At 36.5% G+C, this 22105-nt stretch overlaps 2 protein-coding genes across 4 annotated transcripts in view; one reads left to right on the top strand and one right to left on the bottom strand.

The window, feature by feature from the left end:
• Nucleotides 1-4430, top strand: part of LOC134661405 (DENN domain-containing protein 1A) — a 28054-nt gene extending 23624 nt beyond the window's left edge. For 2 of the 3 annotated variants that reach the window (XM_063517473.1, XM_063517472.1), the window contains 2 exons: nt 2578-2985; nt 4155-4430. In XM_063517473.1, the coding sequence (XP_063373543.1) occupies nt 2578-2985; nt 4155-4397 (651 nt within the window). In that variant the 3' untranslated portion in view covers nt 4398-4430. Of the gene's footprint in view, nt 1-2577; nt 3472-4154 lie in introns of all 3 variants that reach the window. The other variant, XR_010097953.1, reaches the window with a different exon arrangement.
• Nucleotides 4431-14293: 9863 nt separating this feature from the next.
• Nucleotides 14294-16441, bottom strand: LOC134661402 (uncharacterized). The gene is made up of 2 exons (XM_063517470.1): nt 16305-16441; nt 14294-14614 (listed from the first exon to the last, which is right to left on the bottom strand). Exons 1-2 carry the CDS (start codon nt 16359-16361, stop codon nt 14372-14374), a joined length of 300 nt encoding a protein of 99 aa, XP_063373540.1. The 5' UTR covers nt 16362-16441; the 3' UTR covers nt 14294-14371.
• Between the last annotated feature and the right edge of the window lie 5664 nt (nt 16442-22105).

The following is a 22105-nucleotide window of genomic DNA, read 5'->3' as shown; positions in this document are numbered from 1 at the left end:
TGTACGTACGTGCGTTGCGCATCGTATTAAGAGTCACACGAAACTATCCGCCGCCATACAGTCGAAGTAATATTCTCTTTTTTAAAATTACATTCTGAAATAACATGAACATTTACATACCTATATCTATATCTGGTAGTAGTTTCTGATGTTTATATATTTTTAATGAAATAAATAAATTAACAGGTAAATGTACATTCATCAATAAATAAACTAACTTAACTAAATAAAACTAAATTAAAACTAAAAACTAATACTATATAAAATTAAAATAAATCTAAAAAGTTGGACCCCTTTGGCATGGTGCCGAAGACTCTGGCAGCATTTCCCCGCTGTATAGCGAGGCTAATACGCTGCGCGAGAAAGCTGCCAGCTCTTCGGTCACCAGTGAGGTCGATCAATCTTTTTGCCAGCTCTTTAAAAAGTTGTAGGGCACTAGGACCCCACGGGCCAAGGGTCTCAACCCCAAATCTGGTAGTAGTTTTCTTTGGTAAAAATTGTAATACAAATAAATTAGTGCGAGTGGAAATTTTACATAGGTGCAAAACTTCTTCTCACTCTTTTCTTTGTATAACAATTTTTAGCAACGAAAACAAGTACCAGGCTTAGATATGTTACCTAAATGTTCATGCAAAGTTTCTTGTAATTTAATCGTGTTGTTCTAAAATAAAAGAGTTACTGCGATTGTATGAGAGCGGCTAACTATGGGCGGGTTCGTGTCACCCTTAAGTATTGTAAGGGTGCAGTATTTAATAGAACTACGAATATGCAAAATCAACGCGTTCGCTAGACCTGGTCGTTTAAAATGTCATACTGGGTGTACCTTTCGAATTAAATCCGTACGGTCTTGAAGTGATGCTTAGACGAGAAAAATAACGAGTAACTTAATACAACGTACACTCATTACATTATCCAGTGTGATAAATATATATTTATTATATCTATGAAAAGTCGATGGCATTAGTAACAACTAGTATATTTTGGAGGTGTATACATTTTTTTGCTTTTTATTTTTATAAGTATCGAAGATTCACAATCATTCTCACTGCGCGATTCTGTTCTGGAATAATTGACTACTCTGAATTGGTTTGTTCCTGGTTCGTCGTATTCCTGTTTCGTCGTATTTCTGTTTCGTCGGATTCCTGATTCGTCGAAATGTGCTAAAAATGCTAGAAAAAGTACGATCACTGGTGATTACATTAAATTTTCATATTTAGGTAGTAAATACTGGTTTACTGCACGACATATTTAATTATATGTATATAATTCCGACGAAACAAGAATACGACGAATCAGGAATCCGACGAAACAGGAATACGACGAATCTCTGAATTTAACATCTTCCTCGACGAAATACATTTTGTTACCTTGTCCAACTACACCCATAAACACTTGCGGTGTTCAATTTTTCAGATACAAAAGAGTCGGTCTATTCGATTTATCTAACGCAATGTCATCGACCTTGTCATATGCAGTAACTTACCACGTAGTCCAAAAAATCCAAATTATAGTATCTTTATAAAATATAACTTTTTTGTTTGATACGACTCATTAACACTTTGGATGCCAAGACCGTGCAAAGTTATCTGTTTCGTGTCTCCCAAATTGCGGTAAGAAGACCTTAAAGTGTTATCATGTACAGTCACGGACTTTAATTGTTATGCGTGTGTAGTCTTAAATTGTTATACATTTCATAGCGTAAGTAGTGAATATCCAAATTAGCTGAAACCCTAACTGGCTTAGCAATTAAAGACTGACCGTACGCTCACTTGCACCTATAAGCGTGTGAGCATCGTATTTGTACTTTTGTATTGCATTCAAAGGGCTAATGTCAGCGACTCAAAAATGTTAATTTTTCTATGTATCTTAGTAGAATCTTAGATGCTTGTTGTGTGCTTTCGTCATCGTGGCTTTTGTTACTGTGTATTGTTGTCCAGTTGTATAGAAATCATTCAAGCTTGCTATGGCTAAGCAAGCATGAAAAATTTGCAAATGATACATGTACGGTTTGTCCGCCAATTGACTTATTATGGATATTTTTTTATTATGCGTGTGTGTGTTTTATGTGCTTTTTATCCCCTTTTATTTTTTTAGACATGCGGTTGTACAGACCCCAAATTTCTTGCTAATCTCATTAAGTAAGTTCGTTCTAAACTTCTCTGCACATTCCATGAATACATTGATTTTCTACGTCATCACATTACTTTGTCAAACTTTCTTTGATTATCAAACGCAGTTTTTTTATTAAATTAATTAATTTGAATGTTTCAAAAGCCATGATTGCACTTTCACTGTTTCATTACTTAACGTCTTATCAAAATTGACCCCACAAGAAATAAGCGCACAGACAAGATACATTTATCTGTAATCATATTTTTTTGTGAGACATTAATTTTGATTAGTCGTGAATTTGGTATTTCTATTTAGATTTCAAGTACCTACTCGGCTTGTTTCTATTTCATAGTCGCTTCCATACCCGTCTAGGACACGTCATTATGTATGCGATGCGTGTGATGCGAATGCGTGTCAGCCCGGTCCTAGGGGCACAGTGGCACATTATTCAATTTTATTTTGCAGAAAACACTGTCACCAAGTGTCCCACCCCGGTTACCGGATCGTCCCCAACTCCCCCTCCGTTACCCAATAATTTCCACGAGGAAGTTGATAGACCTGTCCGACGCGCCCGCGCCGCCTCCCCGCGCGCAGCACCACGCGAACCACTCGCATTTCGTCACTAACATCACCAAAAACAGTGACGCGAGCGATTTCCACACGAGCACTATTCAGTTTACGGAGGGCAAGGAGAAAGGCAAGCTGAAGCTGACCATGTCGACCACGCAGAGGAAGCTGTCCGACAGCTCGCCCGCGCCCAACGGCTTCAAGCCGCCGCCCAAGCCCGCGCCCGCGCCCGCCACGGAACCCAATAGCTTACCCAGGCCCGTGGCCCGATACCTCCACATACCGAATAGAGGAAATACTCAAGAGGTAATTGTGATATGCGCATTTATACTCATATCGATTCTATATCTCGCTGTCAAACAGAAAACGGTCGAGTTCTTACCCTGAGATCGAGAGTGGAGCTTGTTTTGCACTAACACGGTTTTAAAAACTGAATAGATAAGAATAGTTTATTTATTAAAACATTAACTATAAAAACTTATTATATTGTTAATTTCATTATGGATTAATATATTTATAACATATCCAAGGTCCTTCATTCCTCACTGTACTCGAGCTAGATACCAGTGATCCCTAGTTTGGGTCAGTCGAGAATGGGCAGTGCAACCGGCTGCCCGAACCCCGATTGGCCCGCGATCTGTAACGACCTGTTTAACATGGTGTGGCTGCCCGACAAATAGTATTTCAGGGTTCTCATGATGAACTATTATATTCTGGGATATAACAAAATGTGCCTAGACGAGAAACTTACTACAATGTCGCAAAGGACATCGTTCTCTTACTTAGCAAAAGGTAAATATTAAATCATTTGTTAGCAAATTCAATTATTTTAAAGCGGTACTTGACTCGTTACTGATAATTAATAATTATGTATGCTACAAGTTGTAGACGATATAAAAAAATAACAATATTTATTGCTGAACTAATCCAGCCAGCCTATTATGGATAGCTTTATCCATCTTTATCCACGTGATAAAATAACTGTCACTGTTTAACACCGTGGGAAAGAAAGTGACGGACACCGTTTTATCACGCTGTCACGTAGACAAGAACGACCATCATATCCGTACTGGTTTACTTAATTGATTTGTAAAAAGCAGAAATAATTATTTATTCTAATTATAGTGCCGGTATTTGTTTCACCGCTCCTTAGCTGCGTTATGAAGTGAAGATTTGATGAATAGGCCTTTGTTTGGTTCGTGGTTTGCCCAACTGTGAAAGATGACATGTCACTGGGATCTGTCTATCTGTCCTATGTATCGCCTTGTAAATAATTAACACACTTATGTCATGCCTTCCTAGTGCACGCAATTGCATGGCACTAAATTACGTAGTAATAGTATCTAGTTTGTGTATTTACTTACCAAGTTTTAGATCTGTTTGTAGCGTTAGTGAATAAGACTAGATGCTGATTTAATAATAATAATGTTATACGAACGCGTATAGTGATGATTAATTTAAATTTTCTTTTACAGTCGTGTGAGTCCACTGATCTAATAAAACTGGACGATTCGCCGACGAATCTAGAAGATTTCGATCCTCTCAAGTGCCGTGATAAAAATGATAAAGTGGACACGACTAAATCGACGGACAGTGCTCTGTTGCACGAGTACGGGTTGGACTTTAGCCAGTTCGGCTTCGGGCTGCCGGAGGCGCCGGGATCGAGCGGGGAAGCCCCGCCCTCCGCGTTGCCCAAGGGCTGGACTACCTTCAACTGAGTGATTCCCTATACTGTTCTGTATATTTTGCGTATACAGGGTGGCCCATTTAGATCGGTCAGTATGGGAAAATCTGAAACTATAAGACATACGACGATCTCTTCTTAGGAACCATGTCATCGATTTTAGTAACAAGAAAAACTGCATTCATACATTTAAAAAAAATGTGTACTCAGCTCGGGAATCGAACCCGGACGTTTTGAAAAAAAAATATCTAAAATTATTTCTATTTAGATATCGATTGTGTAGGTCTTAAGCAGTAAATGTTACTATGAAACATGATGTCTGAATTGAATAAAATGCATTGTATTCATATCCTTTAATTTATTTTAGTATGTTTTCGAAATGGCCACCATTTTTTTCAATACATTTTACATAAAAAAAATTTAAATGTATGAATGCCGTTTTTCTTGTTACTAAAATCGATGACATGGTTCCTAAGAAGAGATCGTCGTATGTCTTATAGTTTCAGATTTTCCCATACTGACCGATCTAAATGGGCCACCCTGTATAGGTACCCATAGTCCCGTGCTAATTTAATTATTTATTTATTGCTACGACTATTGTAGCCACGGAGTTTGAGCAACATACTCATTGTTTAAATCGGTATTGATGTACATAATGTGACATATCAATGAAATGTAAAATAATGTGTTGATAACACGTCTTAGATAAAGTTTTCTGTATATGTGTCGTAGGTTATAATGTAATGTAATGTCATATGTATATTTCAGATAGATCAATTATTTTTATGTGCGGAATAGTCAATATTTTTTCAGTGATCTTCCATGTTGTTATTGTTTCGGTTTTAACATTTTATACCAATACTGTATATTCCCGTGATATTTTTAAACGAGACACTCGGCCTTTGTAAATATTCGAAAGGAATCGATTAGAATGATATATTATTTCTAAATTATTACTCGGCGGTTTCAACATCGGACTTTCGTTCAAAAACTTCTTTTCGTTTCTTCAATAAATCAAGGATAAATCTAATATACCAGAATTTCAGTGTATTTGAGGGCATATTAGACTCAACTATTTCATATTTGTTTCGGATACTGAAGAGTATAAATCTTCGAAAGTACACAATTTGAGATTGCACATCAAAATAGACCCTGTTGTTGCATAAACACCAGAATTAACAAGTTTTTGAACGAAAGCATTCGCCTCATATTCAGCTAATAAGTAGGTAGTGATAATAAAATTGTACTGGCGTTCTATAGCACAACGTTTTAGGCGCTGTTATTTGTCTTCGCGCCAGGGACATGTATGTCTATGATATATGCTGTCGATTGAAAAAACGCATTAGGGCTCATTTAGACGGCGCGCGAACTCGTATGCGATTTTAGTTACATTGCGGGCCATTGAGGTTACAACAATTCAGCCGACCGATCAAATACCGCAATGTAAGAAAACTCGCATGCGAGTACTCGCACCGTCTAAATGAGCCCTTATTCTAACAGTTAAGTAACCATGTTCTATATTTAAACATTACAAATTCTACCTAAGGCTTATAAATATATTCACCAGCCAGCCTATTATGGATAGCTTTATCCATCTTTATCCACGTGATAAAATAACTGTCACTGTTTAACACCGTGGGAAAGAAAGTGACGGACACCGTTTTATCACGCTGTCACGTAGACAAGAACGACCATCATATCCGTACAGGCATCAATATGGTTGCTTTATGTCCATGCCGCGTGACAACAGCGTTATCGAGAAAACAACTGAATTCCTCATGTTCTAAAATGTAGTCGGCGACGGTATCATGGTCGCATTTTTGTCACTTGTCATGTCATGTGTCACTTTCGCACTTACCGACTTGTTAGAACGTGACAGGCATTATGACAGATGATAAAAAACCGACTATCTTAGCCCTACTGTAACCAAATTTTCTTCTGTATTTTATATTTAGAGTACCTATAATTAATCTGTAATTTATAAACTATTATGTTGTCAAAAAGTACAATTAGCCTTTTTATGGTAAGATAATGCAGTTATTTTGTTCTTATACCAGCAATATCCTGGATTTAAGTTATGAAATCGTCTTTTCACAAGGTGCTTTGATAATGGAAAGAAAGAAAGAAGAAAACAATTTTATACGCCACAACATAGTACCTACATAAATAAAAAAGAAACATACACAAACATGTATAAAATAATTCATTGGGTTTAAAGTAGTATGGTAATGACACTAATGACGTTATAAAATATGTATACTGGGTCAACCAAATCCTGTCAGTAAATAGGAACAAAAAAAACTATACTCATCCTTTTCTTTTGGGTGCTAGTACTAGTGTTAGACAAAGATATGTAGTATGATTCTCTCTGTCTATGTTTGAAATCAAACAGACCTTTGACACACTATAGTTGCCTTTTATCGGCAGTTGACTACCAAAGCTCGGTAACACGAAACCTTGTATCTTAAGATGCTCAATTAGATCGATAAAGTTGAAGAAGGTGACCATAATTTAAGCAATCGATTGAATTTAAAAAATGTGAATATAGCGTGATAGCTACGTTATCTTCGGATACTTTTTTATTTAACCTTTTCCACGCCGTGTCAAACAAAAGCTGTCACTCAGACGCCACATCATTGAAGTGTTAAAACTGAAGTTGAACTTTATGTATATGCACGTAGGTCGTTGTTGCTCTGTGGTCTGTGACCAATTAATCGGTCTTTGGCGTTGAACCTACGGTGCGGATATATCGGTCATTGGCGTCCAAAAGGTTAAATAAAACTGGGCCTTGGTACTTTTGTTGGTTTGTTCCTGGTTCGTCGTATTCTTGTTTCGTCGTATTCCTGTTTCGTCGGATTCCTGATTCGTCGTATGCTTGTTTCATCGGAATTATATACATATAATTAAATATGTCGTGCAGTAAACCAGTATTTACTAAATATGAAGATTTAATGTAATCACCAGTGATCGTACTTTTTCCAGCATACATACGAAACAAGAATACGACGAATCAGGAATCCGACGAAACAGGAATACGACGAACCAGGAGCAAACCCTTTTGTTCTAGGCATTAGTCATTGAATGAGTTTTGGTTGTGAACTGACGTTCTCTTCAATATACCGTACGCTCTTCGGCCTATACTACCGCTGTTGAATTTATCGATTTGGGTCGTACAGTCGACGTCAAAGATATGTTTACATTTTTCGCCTTATTACAAAGGAGTAAGGTGCAAAAGTGTAAACATATATTTGACGTCGACTGTACAAAACGCAGGCATTTAGTGCAATATGATTAAATATATCTATACATCAATAAATATTATATTTTGTAGAGGTATTCTAAAAACGAAGTATCTATTTCAATTCAACAAACATGCATTTTTCTGGTACTTACTTAATAATAAGCTCTTTCCATAAGGGGCCATCTACTAAGCTTGTTAGTAGAACGTAGTTCGAAATTTCTGACTGTAGGTACTACTTTTGTCTGGCTGGCGGGACAAAATAACAACAAGAAATAATATAAATAATTAATCCACCCAATGGCCAGCGGTGGGTTCGAGCACACATCTATTAGAATATATTCTTGTAGTAACGTACCTTACAGTTTTATCCTATTTAACCCTTTCGCCGCCATTGACTTGATATGAAGTCCGAACATTTCGTGCCCCACACGCCACGACTTTATATCAAGTCGTAGTTTTGGTCAGATTTGTATACGAGCAATTTTTGACATGGCGCTGATGACACTTTATTACTTCATTGACGTGGCGGCGAAAAGGTTAAGTGACATAAATAAACAATAGCAATCTTTACAGTACACATGGTGCTACTTTACCGCACAAGTGCGATAATTAGCCCGGCCATTACGTAACTATTTCGAAAATTTAAATTGCCGCCGTCGCAATTCGCTCAAAGTTGTGGCCGAGCTGTAAGGGTTAAGGTTGACCACTTACGTAGCACTTACTTTTAGCAAAGAGAATTGAGTATTAAAGTGTCATTCAATAGAACTCGCCAACTATGTAAACAAAAATTATTAGCAAATTGACATTCAGTGTCAATTTTAGTATGGCGGTTTGTTTACATAGTTAGCAAGTTCTATTGAATGACACTTTAGAGGCGTATCAAAGTAAATTTTGTAGTCAACTAAATTTACTGCCATCTTTCGACACAGGACTAAAACTCTTAGAATGACATATGGCTATTTGACCCACGGTGTTCTTTCACTAGTATATGTCAGATATCAAACGGTGTCGCCATCTACTCGAGTATAGGCCAAAGGTATATTGCCATCTATTCGAGCATACATTTTCTTGATTTGTCGAGGCACGCTTTTTTCTTAGACTTTATTTATCTTATACACTCAATAGATCTTTGCTTTTATTGAAAATCCTGCCTACTTGAAATCGCCCAGGTTCTAATTAATGCACTAGATGCTCGGCGTTCCATCAATCGCTAGTCCGTTGTATGGAATACTCATACTCATTATGTCCATAGAATGAACGCAGTCGTTTAAAAATATTTTGTGATCTACCTACATTATTATATTATTTTATTACAAACTTATTGAAAAGCATAATTTGTTTTATTTTTATCTCCTAAGTAGGTATATGACATATGACGTATTGCCTATTGCCAAGTCGGACTAAGCTCACTCTGCACAACTTTGCATTGACAGTCAAATTCCTACGAAAATATGGCATTTAATGGTGAAACTTTCACACTTGGTTACTTCAAGGTCTGTGCACAGTTAGCGTTGACGGACTCTTATAACCCTTCGTGTGGCAGCACCTCCGGTTGAACGGTAGGAGAAATGGCGCGGCCATTTTTTTTAATAAGCCTCTGCGTGGCAGAGGCCGCGACGCGGACACTCCCCTAATTGGCGGCGGTCGCGAGAAGGTTCGGTCATAACAAAGCCCGTAATTGGCAGAGACCGTCTCGCGGCCTCTGTGCGACGCTGCATTTCGCGCCTAAAATAAAACCATTAAAACTATGCCTAGCTTGCTCACTCTTGCAAGATGCATTCGTCAATAAACAAGGATGGTATTCCCTAACGGTCGAATTCCCGCGTAAAACTAAGTTTGTTAGAAATGGCGTGATGTTCCCGCCCCACCTCGCCCACCTTACGCGCCGATTGTCGAGCCGCGAACATTCAAATGGAATACGCAGTGATAAAAAGTGAAAGAAACTGTGTGGATCGTGTTAAATGTATTGTTTAGTCATAAATACTGCTTTTTCTACAATCAATTGTTTATTTCCTAATTATACGTATTTTTATACATGAAAGTAGAAAAAAATTGGTAATATGAGATTAGAACAAGTCTAGCATAATTCACATAAATAGAGTGGAATTAATTGGTATACAATCAAATAAGCCATTTTATGCTGAATTCAGTGATATATAGTTTATATATATCATTCATACATTTTTTTGGGAAATGGTCATATTTCTAACACGCGTCAAATTCGCGATGATCACCCGTTGGGCCCCGCCACTTGACGTATATTTTTCCAAAATGGCTGCGCCATTCAACCCATCGTTCAATCTGAGGTGCCGCCATTCAACGACTTGTTAATGTCTGTCCGTCTCGCGGCCACCGCCACTTACCGTAGAGACCTCGAGGAGGACAATGCCACTCGAAGGGTTAAGTATTCTTAACCTTTTCGACGCCGTGTCAAACAAAAGCTGTCACGCTGACGCCACGTCACCGAAGTATCAAAACTGAAATTGAACTTTAAAATGCATAGGTATGCACGTAGGTGTATGTTGCTCTGTGGTCTGTGACCGATTAATCGGTCTTTGGCGTTGAACCTACGGTGCGGATATATCGGTCATTGGCGTCCAAAAGGTTAAGGGGTTAAGGAATTTGATTTCTGTGCCGATTCGTATCTTGTGCGTAAACTGCTGTCCATCTAATCTAATAGGTACATATGCAACTATAGGTATATATAAGTTATATATATATATAGTCACATATATACCTACCTATATAACAAGATATCAAGTGCCACAGAACTCTTTAATAGGGATGATGACACATGTTGAATTTTATAACAAAATCTAGTAAAATAGATAGCAAACGAGCAATTTATCACAATAATGTGGATATTAAAATAAAATATTGAAAAATTACAAAATTATAGGACCTGAAAGTTTCAAAATTTAAGTTATTTTTAACTTCCAAAAACGATAAAAGTAAGGGTACCATTCGATTCCTTACATTTCATCCAAAAAATATTGTATAAAGTCTATTTTTTTATTCGGTAGACTAAAATGACATTTCATAGTATGAAATGACATTTTATGTTCATACTGTGAACTGTCATTTCAGTCTACCGAATAAAAAAAATAGACTAGCAACTATATACATAAACGCAATATTTCACCGACAAAAACGCAATTTTCTTGTTTTGTCCATACTACAAGATGGGCGATGACGTCACGGCCTCTGGCCGTTTTGTACAGGGCGTTTCGCGAGTGAAGTGCGACTGTCGGACTTTGACTACAATTTCTGAGTTTTGTGTTACTTTAATGCAATGGGTTCCATATAGACATTTGATCCTAAAAACAAACCCGATCGATTGATACCATAGAAAAAAATTAGTCATGTAGCCTATTCCTGGACCGTACTTATATGACATCCCCACCTAAGGTACAAATGGGTCAGGCCGCCTTATTTATTTTTACATCTATACAAAAATAAAACTGAACGAAATTTTTAGAAGAAAAAAAAAGAAAAATTTACTACCTACTTAAATCACTCAAATTATTAAATGTTTTTCCTTTTTATGCACGTATAGTACCTACTTATATTTATTTAGGATCACCAACAGACACATCATGAAAAAATAATTTGTAGCTTACAGTAGATGCTTGTCCAATTATAGGTAACCACAGCTTGTTCCAGTTATCTTAGGACATACAATACTAATAGGTACATTGGGACATTTAGACTTAAGCTACCTAGGTAAGCAAGTATGTAATAAAATCTTGCAAGTCGATTGTTAATTTTAACATTTTACTAATAGCCGTCAACGTGCTCAAGACGACTCTTTGGCTGTCAAAGGGTAAAACTTGAACTATTTTTGAAACATTTTTCTAAACACGATTTTCAACCATCTATTATGAAAGTCTGGATTCGACTGCCAAGTAAGTAGGTACTCAGTGTAACAAATAGCCTTGAGTACTTATAATGAACGAAAAAACTGGTTTTGACGCTGATAAATGACTGGGTAATCGATAGTCACGTTTATCGGACCTTTAAGAGGCCGGTATCGATTTTAGTCGCAAAAATGTAAAATTGATAGATTTAGTCGATGAAATTGTTCACCTTTTGTTACGTAATATAAATAACAAGTACTGGTATCTATTAGCACGTCTTCTTATCTTGCACTTTTACACATATTTTTTTTGAAAACAGACTCACTAAATTAAGGTAATGATTTTTTTTCTGATGGACGTTTAGGTAAACGCCCTTAAAGCACTGATTTTGTCGATCTTATTTTTAAATTTCGTAAAGTTGAACTGCTAAAAATGGTATTTTTGTATTACACATATCCTGTAGGTACTCCACCTTTAATAGACTGCATTTTTGTTATATGATATTGAATAAGAGTATAGGTGAACCAGGATCTATTGAGGGTGCGCCATGTTGCGGAATTTCACTGGAACTAATTTTTTCATACTACACTGAATTGTCACCCTATACATGAGAATAACAGCGCCCTCTTGACAATTATCATATATTACTGGTCAGGCTATAAATGAAAGATAGACGAAATTAATTTTCCCCAGAAATTACTTCAAAACAAGTCACAAATTTTCGCGAAAATCGACTTAATTTCAACGTAATTTTGATACAAAACAGTCTACAACATTTCCTGAAACTGTTCCTATACATCATTTTGTATAATTTACCACTATAATTTTTTGATGAATTTTTAAAAACTGTCACTTCTCGTCATATATTGCCGGTGACGGACGCTCATTATTAAAAGGCAAGATGAGAAGACGTGTTAATGTTATATAAAATATCTGGGAGACCGAGCTTTGCTCGGAAAACATATAAAAACTCAAAAATGCGCGTTTTTCCAGACATAAAACCTAGCTAGATTGATTTTTCACTCCCGAAAACCCCCATATAGCAAATTTCATCGGAATCGTTAGAGCCGTTCCCGAGATCCCTAAAATTTATATACATATAAATAAATAAATATAAAAGAATTGCTCGTTCAAAGGTATTAGATTTGATAATACTTGTTATTTAGATATTACGTAATAAAAGGTGTACAATTTCAACGACTAAATCTATCAATTTTATATTTTGGCTCTAAAATCATTAACGGGCTCTTAATAGCGTTATAATAACAAGCTGATCCCACATAAAGCTTGAATTAATACGCTTTCATTTTCATATGTTTCTGAACACATTTTTATGAAGTAAATTTTATTTAAGTAGATTTGATTAATACTTAAGTACCCTACTCTACGTCACTTACGAAACGTTATGAAAGGACACTAGGGGCAGTTGCACCATTCACTAACCCGGGGTTAACCGGTTAAACTTGGAGTTACCATGGTTACAATACAATTTGATACTGGGTTAACGGTTTAACCGGTTTAGTGGAATGGTGCAAGCGTGACGCTTCGTCACTAGCGCTTGCTTTATCAGACCGATAATTCGAGCATATATCCAGTGATACAACATAACTCGTTATCATTCATCTTTTTTGAAACACGGGACTTGTATGTAAGTATTTTATACTTACCGAATCCTGTACTAAGTCAAGTGGGAAGACAAAGACGCACACCTAAGCATTTTGATGTATACGTCCATTAGAACGCGAACGGCATTCATAGCCTCACGGGCCCTCTTAGGGTTCGGTGAAAAACGACTGCCATAACGAGATGAAAAGCCATTGTCTCGCTGAACCCCGTATCTCTCCCAAACCACCCTTGCGATAGCAATCTTATTCACCCAATTTTAGAGTTCATATTTCGAAAGAACGCTACTGAGATATAGCACTTTGATAGGTAGGTACTACGATAACGCATTGACAGTCTCCATACTCCATTGTAAAAGTGGTAATGCGACAGTAAAACACATTTTGGGTTATTCGCAACATATAATTAACAATACCTTAAGATTCGAGTTCAGTAGGACCTATGCACATTTGATTAAGGAAAAGCAGTCGTTGTTGACTACCTCCGTCGATTCGAAGCTGCCTCAGAAGCTAATTCGTCGCACAGTCAGCAACTGAAGTGACTAAGCGAGCCGGGTGTCTACAATAATCAGGTTACAGATCATTTTGAACCCCTCACATAGCTATTCCCAATGCCGGGCACCCTGCAATCGTTTACACAACCTCCACCACGGGGCTTAGGTACCTTAGAGCTTCTTGGGGTTCCCACATAATTATAAGTATCAATTTATTACCTACTTTTTAATTTAACTATTTATTAGAACAAAGAGTTACAATTTCAGGTGTACAAAGTTTCACGAGATAAGCTAGGTGCATTTAGTTTGACTGTGGAATCAGGTTTCAGTCTCACTAATGTATATTAACTATATTAAGTTATATATGATTTAAAACTACGTCTTAGCAATATGCTAATTATTTCGTAAAACAATTTTGGGATATATCAAAATTCAAAAAATGAACCAATAAGTAACGTACGAGTGCTCGTCATACTAATGCTCAATAGATGGCGCCCTGCTGTCACCTCTATTGACAATGACTTAAGTTTCAAGATGACATGTACTGGGACCGCGCCGAGCACCAATACGTATACCTTATTGCACTGTTTTGTAGGTTTCATTTGAAGCTGAATTGGATGTAATTTAGTCGAACACAGCTACCGATGCCGTGTTACTCGTATTACATCTATCACGAGAAAAAACGATTAACGAATCTGTTAGCTTCTTTTAATCTTCAGAAAAGATTTACTAGAGATGAATGTATCGCTGTTTACTTACTTGCTAACTTAGATTAAACTTAGAGTTTAACAAGATTAAATTTTGGGGTTTGAAATTCGCCGCTGAATGATGTTATTAACGAGAAATGGCGGCAAAGGTGGAGGGCCGCTCGGTAGCTCATCCTGGTATTTTCCTAAACCCAGAACGGGCCAGACTCTGTTCTCGCCACCGGAGTTGCCTTCCGTTCGCTGTCGCATCCTCGTGGCCTTCGATAGCAAGTCCGCATTCAACATGTTTTCGAGGTATCGGAGCTTGTGCGGCAGGACTATTTTGCATTCCTGTAACGATATTCTAATTAAATTTAAAAAAATATTGGAAAGCTCTCCTTATACCTATTTATAAAAAAGTCAATAAAAATGCCAAGTTGCCAACCTATCATTTCTAAACGCTATATACGCATATTTTGTTTGCACACTCAACGTCAACATGGAACAGCAAAGGATCGTTTGAAGTCAGGAGGCGAAGCGTGGCGGCATGTGCAAACTGTTATCAAATACACTGATTCGTAAAATAACATATACCTACTACATCGTCAGTACCAGAAGACCTGCGGAAGCTCTATTGATTTTAACAGTCTTGTACGAGTATGTGCGTGTTTTAAGCAGTGTGTTTCACGATTAGTCAGTTGTCAAAGCTAATGAGCAAATTTAAAAAAATGGTGTCCTGGATTTATTTTTGGAGCCCGTGTGGAATAAGGGTAGCATTTTTGTTTCGAAGTTTTTTAACACCACTTTAAAAACGCTTGCAGATATTTTTTCCTGAGACATGACATGAGACTGGAAGGTAGCGACAAATTTAAAAAATACGCGTCATCTTTTCAGATGGTGGAGTTTGTAAGTCTACTTGTTAGGTATCTTTTATTTTGAGATTTTTGAGAGAAGAAAAAAACTCGACCGAAATACGAAATACGAAAACAAAAACCTAATTCATGAGGGAGAAATATGTTTTGTAATAATTATCCTCGTTAGGCTCTGTGTTCAAAATATAACCACTATCCACACTGTCATATTCTGGCAATTCGTAAACCTTATTGCAAAGATATACGGTACAACGATGATCAGTTAAAAGAGTGTTGCTGTTAGTAAGTACGTGTTTGAAACAGCCACAATTTAGGTACATAGCTGGGTGGTTAAGGTGTAATTAACATCTCATTGGCACTCGTCCAGTTCACGAATACCTAATTATTTCATTAGATTTTGCTACCTATGCAAGTTACCCCCAGGAACACGTAAGTGTGTTATTTTTGTTTTGGAAATGGGATGCTTGGCACTGAAAGTGTTAATCAAACTATTTTATGACAGTCATATTTCTTTCCGTCAATGTCATATTTTATTTAAGGCAAGAGCCCTGCAAGAGCCCTTTACCGAGCAGCGGCCCGTGTCTCACCCATTCGCCCGAAATAGCATTACCTATTCTATTTTAAAACCCCAATGACCCGTAACTTAAAGCCCGATCTATCAGTGGGTGGAAATGCTACACGGAAAATATTTTCCTTTATCATTAAACTAGTCGTAGGAAGCTGTGTAGACAATGTTGTGGACGAAGATGTTGAAAATGGCCCGGAAAACTATTCAGTTCGAACACATTTCTGTGCGTAATTCTTTACCTTCCTAGAAACAAAACTGCAGAGTTTGCTGCAGCTGTTCTTTTTAGCATAAATCTAACGAAATACACATTGTAATATACGAGTAAGTTTGGATAAAATCTTTATAGGCTGGCATGATTTAGTAATTCATTGCAAACAGCTGTTTTACAGAATGTTTTCTGCTTGTATTGGTGTATGCTGTAATAACATAAATATTCTTTACCCGTCTAAAACATAAAAAAGTGTTGAAAGAACCTATAAATAAGAATTACGACATACATTTTTTAGGTAAGTACCTAAAACACAAATTTTACATGTGTTGTTATGGAAATAAGTCTTATTGACTGCCCTCTAGCAGCTAGTTTTATTACAGTTTTACTTACAATTATCGCGGAGCCGAGCACGACGGCGAGTAGCAGGGCGACTTTACTATGCGCCATAATGTCTGGTGAGTGATTGCAGTTTCGGCTCTCACGTCGTAACTTCTCGTAACGTCGCCCTTGCTGTCAATGCTTGCGCCAGCGCACGACTCGAGGTCTTGGTCGAACCAGTGTAAGGTGATCCTTCTAATCTTTGTTTATTTATCCCATGCAGCCATCTTAATGACATTGGTGACGATGTTATTCATAACAGCTAAAAAAGCGGTGGATATGAACAGTCTGTCACATACTAAATTAAGGCTTATAGGTGATTGTAATGTGGCACGTTTTACTAGGTTCGTATTAGGCCGAATATATCATTCTGTTAAAATGCCGAATACCTTATTCGGCAAATAATGCTTATGTTGTCTTGATGCAACATGCAACTCTGCATAAAATGTAACAAAACGCTAAAAAAAAAGTAGGGTAAAGGTGACAGTCCATTTCCAACCGCAGCTGCACTACTGTTCATTTTACTATGGAAATTGACAGTAACAGCGACGCGTTCAGTACCAGTAGTGCAGCTGCGGTCAGAAATGGAATGTTACCCTAATGCTCTTACGATACAGTCGACTACAAAGAGATGTACCTATCCACTTTTTCACCTTACTGCCTTGTAATAAGGTGAAAAAGTGGATACATCTCTTTGTAGTCGACCCTACATGTCACTAGGCGCCTCCCTGGCGCAAATGAGTGATATGGTGGAAATATTCGCTGTCATCGAGTGAAGTCTCGGTAACTAAGTTGGCAGAGCGATGGGCTAGGGATCCAGAGTCGCGAGTTTGACTCTCCCGAGATAGTGATTATTTCCACTTTTCATTTATTTCTAAGCTTTGTGGTAACGTTTGCAGGACGTTTCTGCTGAATACAAAATTAAAACGCTGTAATTTTTTTACCGACTACATTTAGGGTTTATATACATATGTAGTGCCGTATGTGTTCCACCAAAGCGTCGAAACTACTTGGCAGATTTTGATAAATGAGGTCTCATTGGATTCGATATTACCGTGAGTGACAGAAATATCTTCATTTTGTAAAAAAAAAGTGTGTAATTAGCAAGCCAAATTACCTATTTATAAGTTTTATTAGTCATTGAGTAAATAATTAATATCGAAAACCACTTTGAAACCGGTTAGCCTGAGTGATCTACTCGTCCGGTATTGTAACAGTTCTGTTATGTAAGTAAAGAAACAAAACATCATGTTTGTAAAACTGGCGCTTGTTTAACAAATGCCGCAACAACTAGCGCTTGTGCTATGAAACATGTTTTGTTTGGAGTTCTACGTGAAATAGATTTTCATGTTTATTTTTTACTTTTCCATTAAAAGTTCCGCATGCCGCACGCCTATCACAGTTCCTGCACGAACCAGGATAAGCGTCCATAGGCTATGATATCCACTAATATGGGGGATCGTTCGTTTGCTGGCCATTGTTTTTCTGTAAAAAAACGTTTCTAATATTAATCCCTTAATTTAATTCAAAGGGTTACTTATTCCATAAAATGACGTCTTTGTAATGCCTATAAGTATCTATAGAATTTTTACATTCGTACATTTAGGTATGTAGGTACATAATTAATTATGTGAGCAATTCTCAAAAAGTTTGTACATTTCGATCACACCACACTCCTTACACGTTTGGTAACAAAAAAGGAATGTTTCTTAGAAACTTTCTGGGACATTTTGGGAAATGTGGTGGAAGTTGTTCAGCTTGAAGATGTACTTTACCAGCATACCAATTTTTATAGAAATCTAAGATGTGATCGAAATGTACAAACTTTTTGAGAATTGCTCATGTAAGAACTTTAGTGTTTAAGTATAATAATTAATCTACGATTTTCATAAGTCATAGGTGTTGCTGTAGGTACTTTATTATTAAAAAAAGTAATACGCATAAATATACCACACTCTAAAAAAAATTTGGTTGGCCCTATCAATATCTTGATAGTCGTAATCAAGCATCTTGATTCCATACGAGCCTAACAAGAACTTAGACACATCAAATAAGGTAATTCTGATTGCTATTACTATATCTATGTAACTGAACCAATTAAGATCTTGTTCAATATTTACATGAAAAATAATTATGCTAACTAATTCATCCTAGCAAGGTCAACTAAGGGCTGTTAAGGATTGAATCAACCTACGTTACATAATTATGCCAATAAGTTAATGATAGATGCAAAGTATACCATTGTTAGGATTAATAACATACCTACTTTATTAGTACAATCACAGATACACTTATTGTTTTAAATAATCAGCTTTCTTTGATTTATATATAAGATCGTTATTGTTGTAATTAACTTAACGTCAACTAAGAGAAAACTGCTCTTAGTTGGTCTTCATTTTTTAGAGTGCAGTCATTCCCATTGTCAATCATTCAGTCATTGCCATTGTAATTAAGGAAATTACCAACAAATAATATTATGTGAGAGTGAGATGAAGGACGAGGGCTCCAATGGTTAAAGATTGGGGTGACATCTTGTGGAAGTTGTGGATCAGTGTTGTGACTCCTCTACACGATGGGCCAGCGCTGGCCACTCCAAGGGACGCAGCCATGCGGTAGAATGAGATAGCAATATCACTTGCTCCCTCTAACGCATAAATGCGTCCCTTGGAGTGGCCGGCGCTGGCCCATCGTGTAGAGGAGCCATTAAGTGGCTAGGTCGACCTGCGATCCATAATACAATAAGTATGTTAGGTACATAATACGGGTATGTACTAACCTAACCTAACCATTAACCCGTCTTTAACCTTTCCGCTGCCATAAAGTACCTAATAAAGTGTCATCAACGCCAAGCAACAAATTGCTCGTAAACAAACCTGACCAAAGCCTTGACTTGATATGAAGCCATGGCGTGTGGGACACTAAATCTATTGAATTAACTTTATATCAAGTCAATGGCTGCGAAAAGATAAAGCAACGCATGCGTCTTAATTCTAGTTACTCTAACAATAATTCCGTAGGAGATTTACGGGAAAATACCTACTTATAAAATACATTTATCTTGAATTTTCCTGTTCATGGAAAACAACGATTGTTCCGTTATGACGATAAGTGGTGATCAAGGTTTTTAAGGATAATAAGGAACTCGAATCTCTAAGTATGTGGGGTTTTCATCAGGGGCCGTCTAAATATTCCAAGCAATCAAATTTTAATTCATTATCTTCAATGAAGTGGGCAATATTTCTGGCGATCTCCCGTGTGAAATAAAATGAACAGTAGTGGCCCAGCACGCAGTGGAAGCGTGCTGGGCCCATAACCTCTTAAAGGTTGCAGGAGGTCTTTGGAGGTTTATTATAAATACTGGAAGGCACTTTAGTTTGTTAATACATTATTTATTATTTAATTCACAAACACAACATTTCATGACGGCTTTTGGAAGTAGAGTAATTTGACGTTCTCAAGTTTGAATTAAACATCATTCAAACTTGAGCTTCTATGTTCAAATTAAATGTGTCAAGCCAGTGTCCCACACACCCAACCCTCTTCATACCAACATCTTCAATCCCAAATTCGATGGAAAATGATTTTAGTGCAGCATCGCAGGCCTCTCGATTTTTATAATGAATGTTTTCCGTGTCCCACAAACATTCGTGATTTATGTATATTTCTATAAATTTTATCATATCCGAAGAACCAAATTTAAATACGTTTTTGCTCATATTCACAACTCACAACAGAAAATTACAAAAAATTACAAACACAACCAACGTTCAATGTTCAATTAAAATTTGCGGTGGCAAATACATGCAATAATTGCAGCAATACGTCACTTATTGTACAATTAAAAGGTTTAGACTTGTCAAGACTTGCATGTTATTATTTCCGTGCAATAATGTCATGAATATAAACAAAGTAGGGTAGCAATTATTTCCAGGCAATGATTGCATTCAATAATTGTATGCAAGTTTTTGATAATTGCTCATGTATAAACACTATGGTTCAATTATTGAATACAATTTTTGAAAGGCAAGGCTTGTATGCAATAATTGTCGTTTCTTGTACAAGAAAGTTGTATAATGTAAATGGGCCTTTACATAATTAATTAAATTAATTAATACCAAAGTGCCTATTATTCTCAATAGTTTTGTTGTATTTTACCTTAAAATTAACTGCTTATTATTTATATTAAAAGCTTAGGATTGTTTATAATTCGGTTGTACCTACCTACATAATTATGAGTAAAAATTTGCTTTAAAATGTCTGTCACGAAAGGACAGACAGGTTATTAGGGATTACCCACATAAGTATTCCGTTTTCCCAATATTGTTTTCCTGTATGGGTATTGGGACTATTGGGCTTATCCGTAAATGGGACGATTTCGTAATTTCGAACAGTTTTACACATCGGTTTTGTTCTTTGTTTTACCCTGATGCCCATTACCTACTACAATTGAAGAAATAAGAAATACAATTGATATTCAAGAACTTAATTGTTTATATATACCTACTGTACTCTAATAAAGAGGCATTCCGCCATACCTAATGACAACTTTTGTCGATGATACGCGTTTACATACATAGTACATAGGTATAGAACTAAGTTATCAAATAGAATAATTCCTAAAATCAGCTTCTTAGCTTTATCAGTATTTACATATACCTATATATTATCGAATATATAGAGGTATATGTCCCTATTTTTAATAAGTACTAGTATGTCCCTGAAACCTCCAATTGCAAGCTGATTTTCCGGAAACTAAGTACGTAACTTTCGTGACATTCAGGTATGGAGAGTTCAGTACTTTGAATACTAGAAAAGAATATCTTACCGTTTTTCCCCGGTAAATTAGGTCAAATTATTATATATATTAGAAATTTTAAATATACTTAATGATAAAAAATACGCAATTGGCATATTACTAGATATGTCTAAAGCATATGATATGGTTCAATACGACACGCTATTAAACAAACTATATGAAATAGGAATAAGGGGAACTGCACACGATTGGTTTACGTCTTACCTCAAAAACAGAGAACAATGTGTTGCAATTGAGTTCTTGGATCACACAACGGGCGAAATAACATGTGTCAAATCTGATCAGCAGCCCATCACGCATTCCATCCCTCAGGGTAGTGTAATTGGATGTCTGCTCTTTTTAATTTACATTAATGATATCCCGAAAACATTAGCCCAATATTGCGTATATTTTGCTGACGATATCTCAATTCTAACTTCATGTAACGACGGCACAAATACAAATCAAGATATAAATTCCATATTAAACTCTGTAATAGAATGGATGGGAGACCACAACTTAAAACTAAATATCTCAAAGACGAAAATTATTCAATTTAGACCTCATCAAAAAAAACCGCTATCATTAAATTTCGACATAAATGGCATAAAATTGGATTTCGTGGACTCTGCAACATTATTAGGTTTCGTTATAGATTCAAATATTAATTGGAAGGAACATATAGCCAAAATTAAATCAAAATTATCATCTTTTGTATACGCATTGAGGGAAGTTAAGAGATCTACTGATTTTAACTCCGCGATTACATCTTACTATTCTTACGCATACTCATGGCTTACATACGACATCATACTATGGGGAAACAGTACAGACGTCGAAGATCTTTTTATCCTTCAAAAAAGTGTGTACGCATACTAGCCAATATAAAAATCCCAGAGAGCTGTATTCCTTACTTTAGAAAATAATTATGAGATGTTAACACTAGTTTCCATATACATTTATGAGGTGTGTAAATTTGTCAGAAAGAACCAGCAACTATACACTTCTATTCTAGATC

This window comes from Cydia amplana, chromosome Z (genome assembly GCF_948474715.1).
Source record: "Cydia amplana chromosome Z, ilCydAmpl1.1, whole genome shotgun sequence".
Classification (NCBI taxonomy): domain Eukaryota; kingdom Metazoa; phylum Arthropoda; class Insecta; order Lepidoptera; family Tortricidae; genus Cydia; species Cydia amplana.
This window is presented reverse-complemented; position numbering and strand designations above follow the sequence as displayed.

What these genes read in the sequence shown, in the direction of transcription:
- LOC134661402 (XM_063517470.1), bottom strand. Translation starts at nt 16,361, where the DNA reads ATGGCGCATAGTAAAGTCGCCCTGCTACTCGCCGTCGTGCTCGGCTCC. An exon ending in TGCTCGGCTCCGCGATAATT is followed by an intron (nt 14,615 to 16,304) that starts GTAAGTAAAACT and finishes ATATCGTTACAG; the next exon opens with GAATGCAAAATAGTCCTGCC.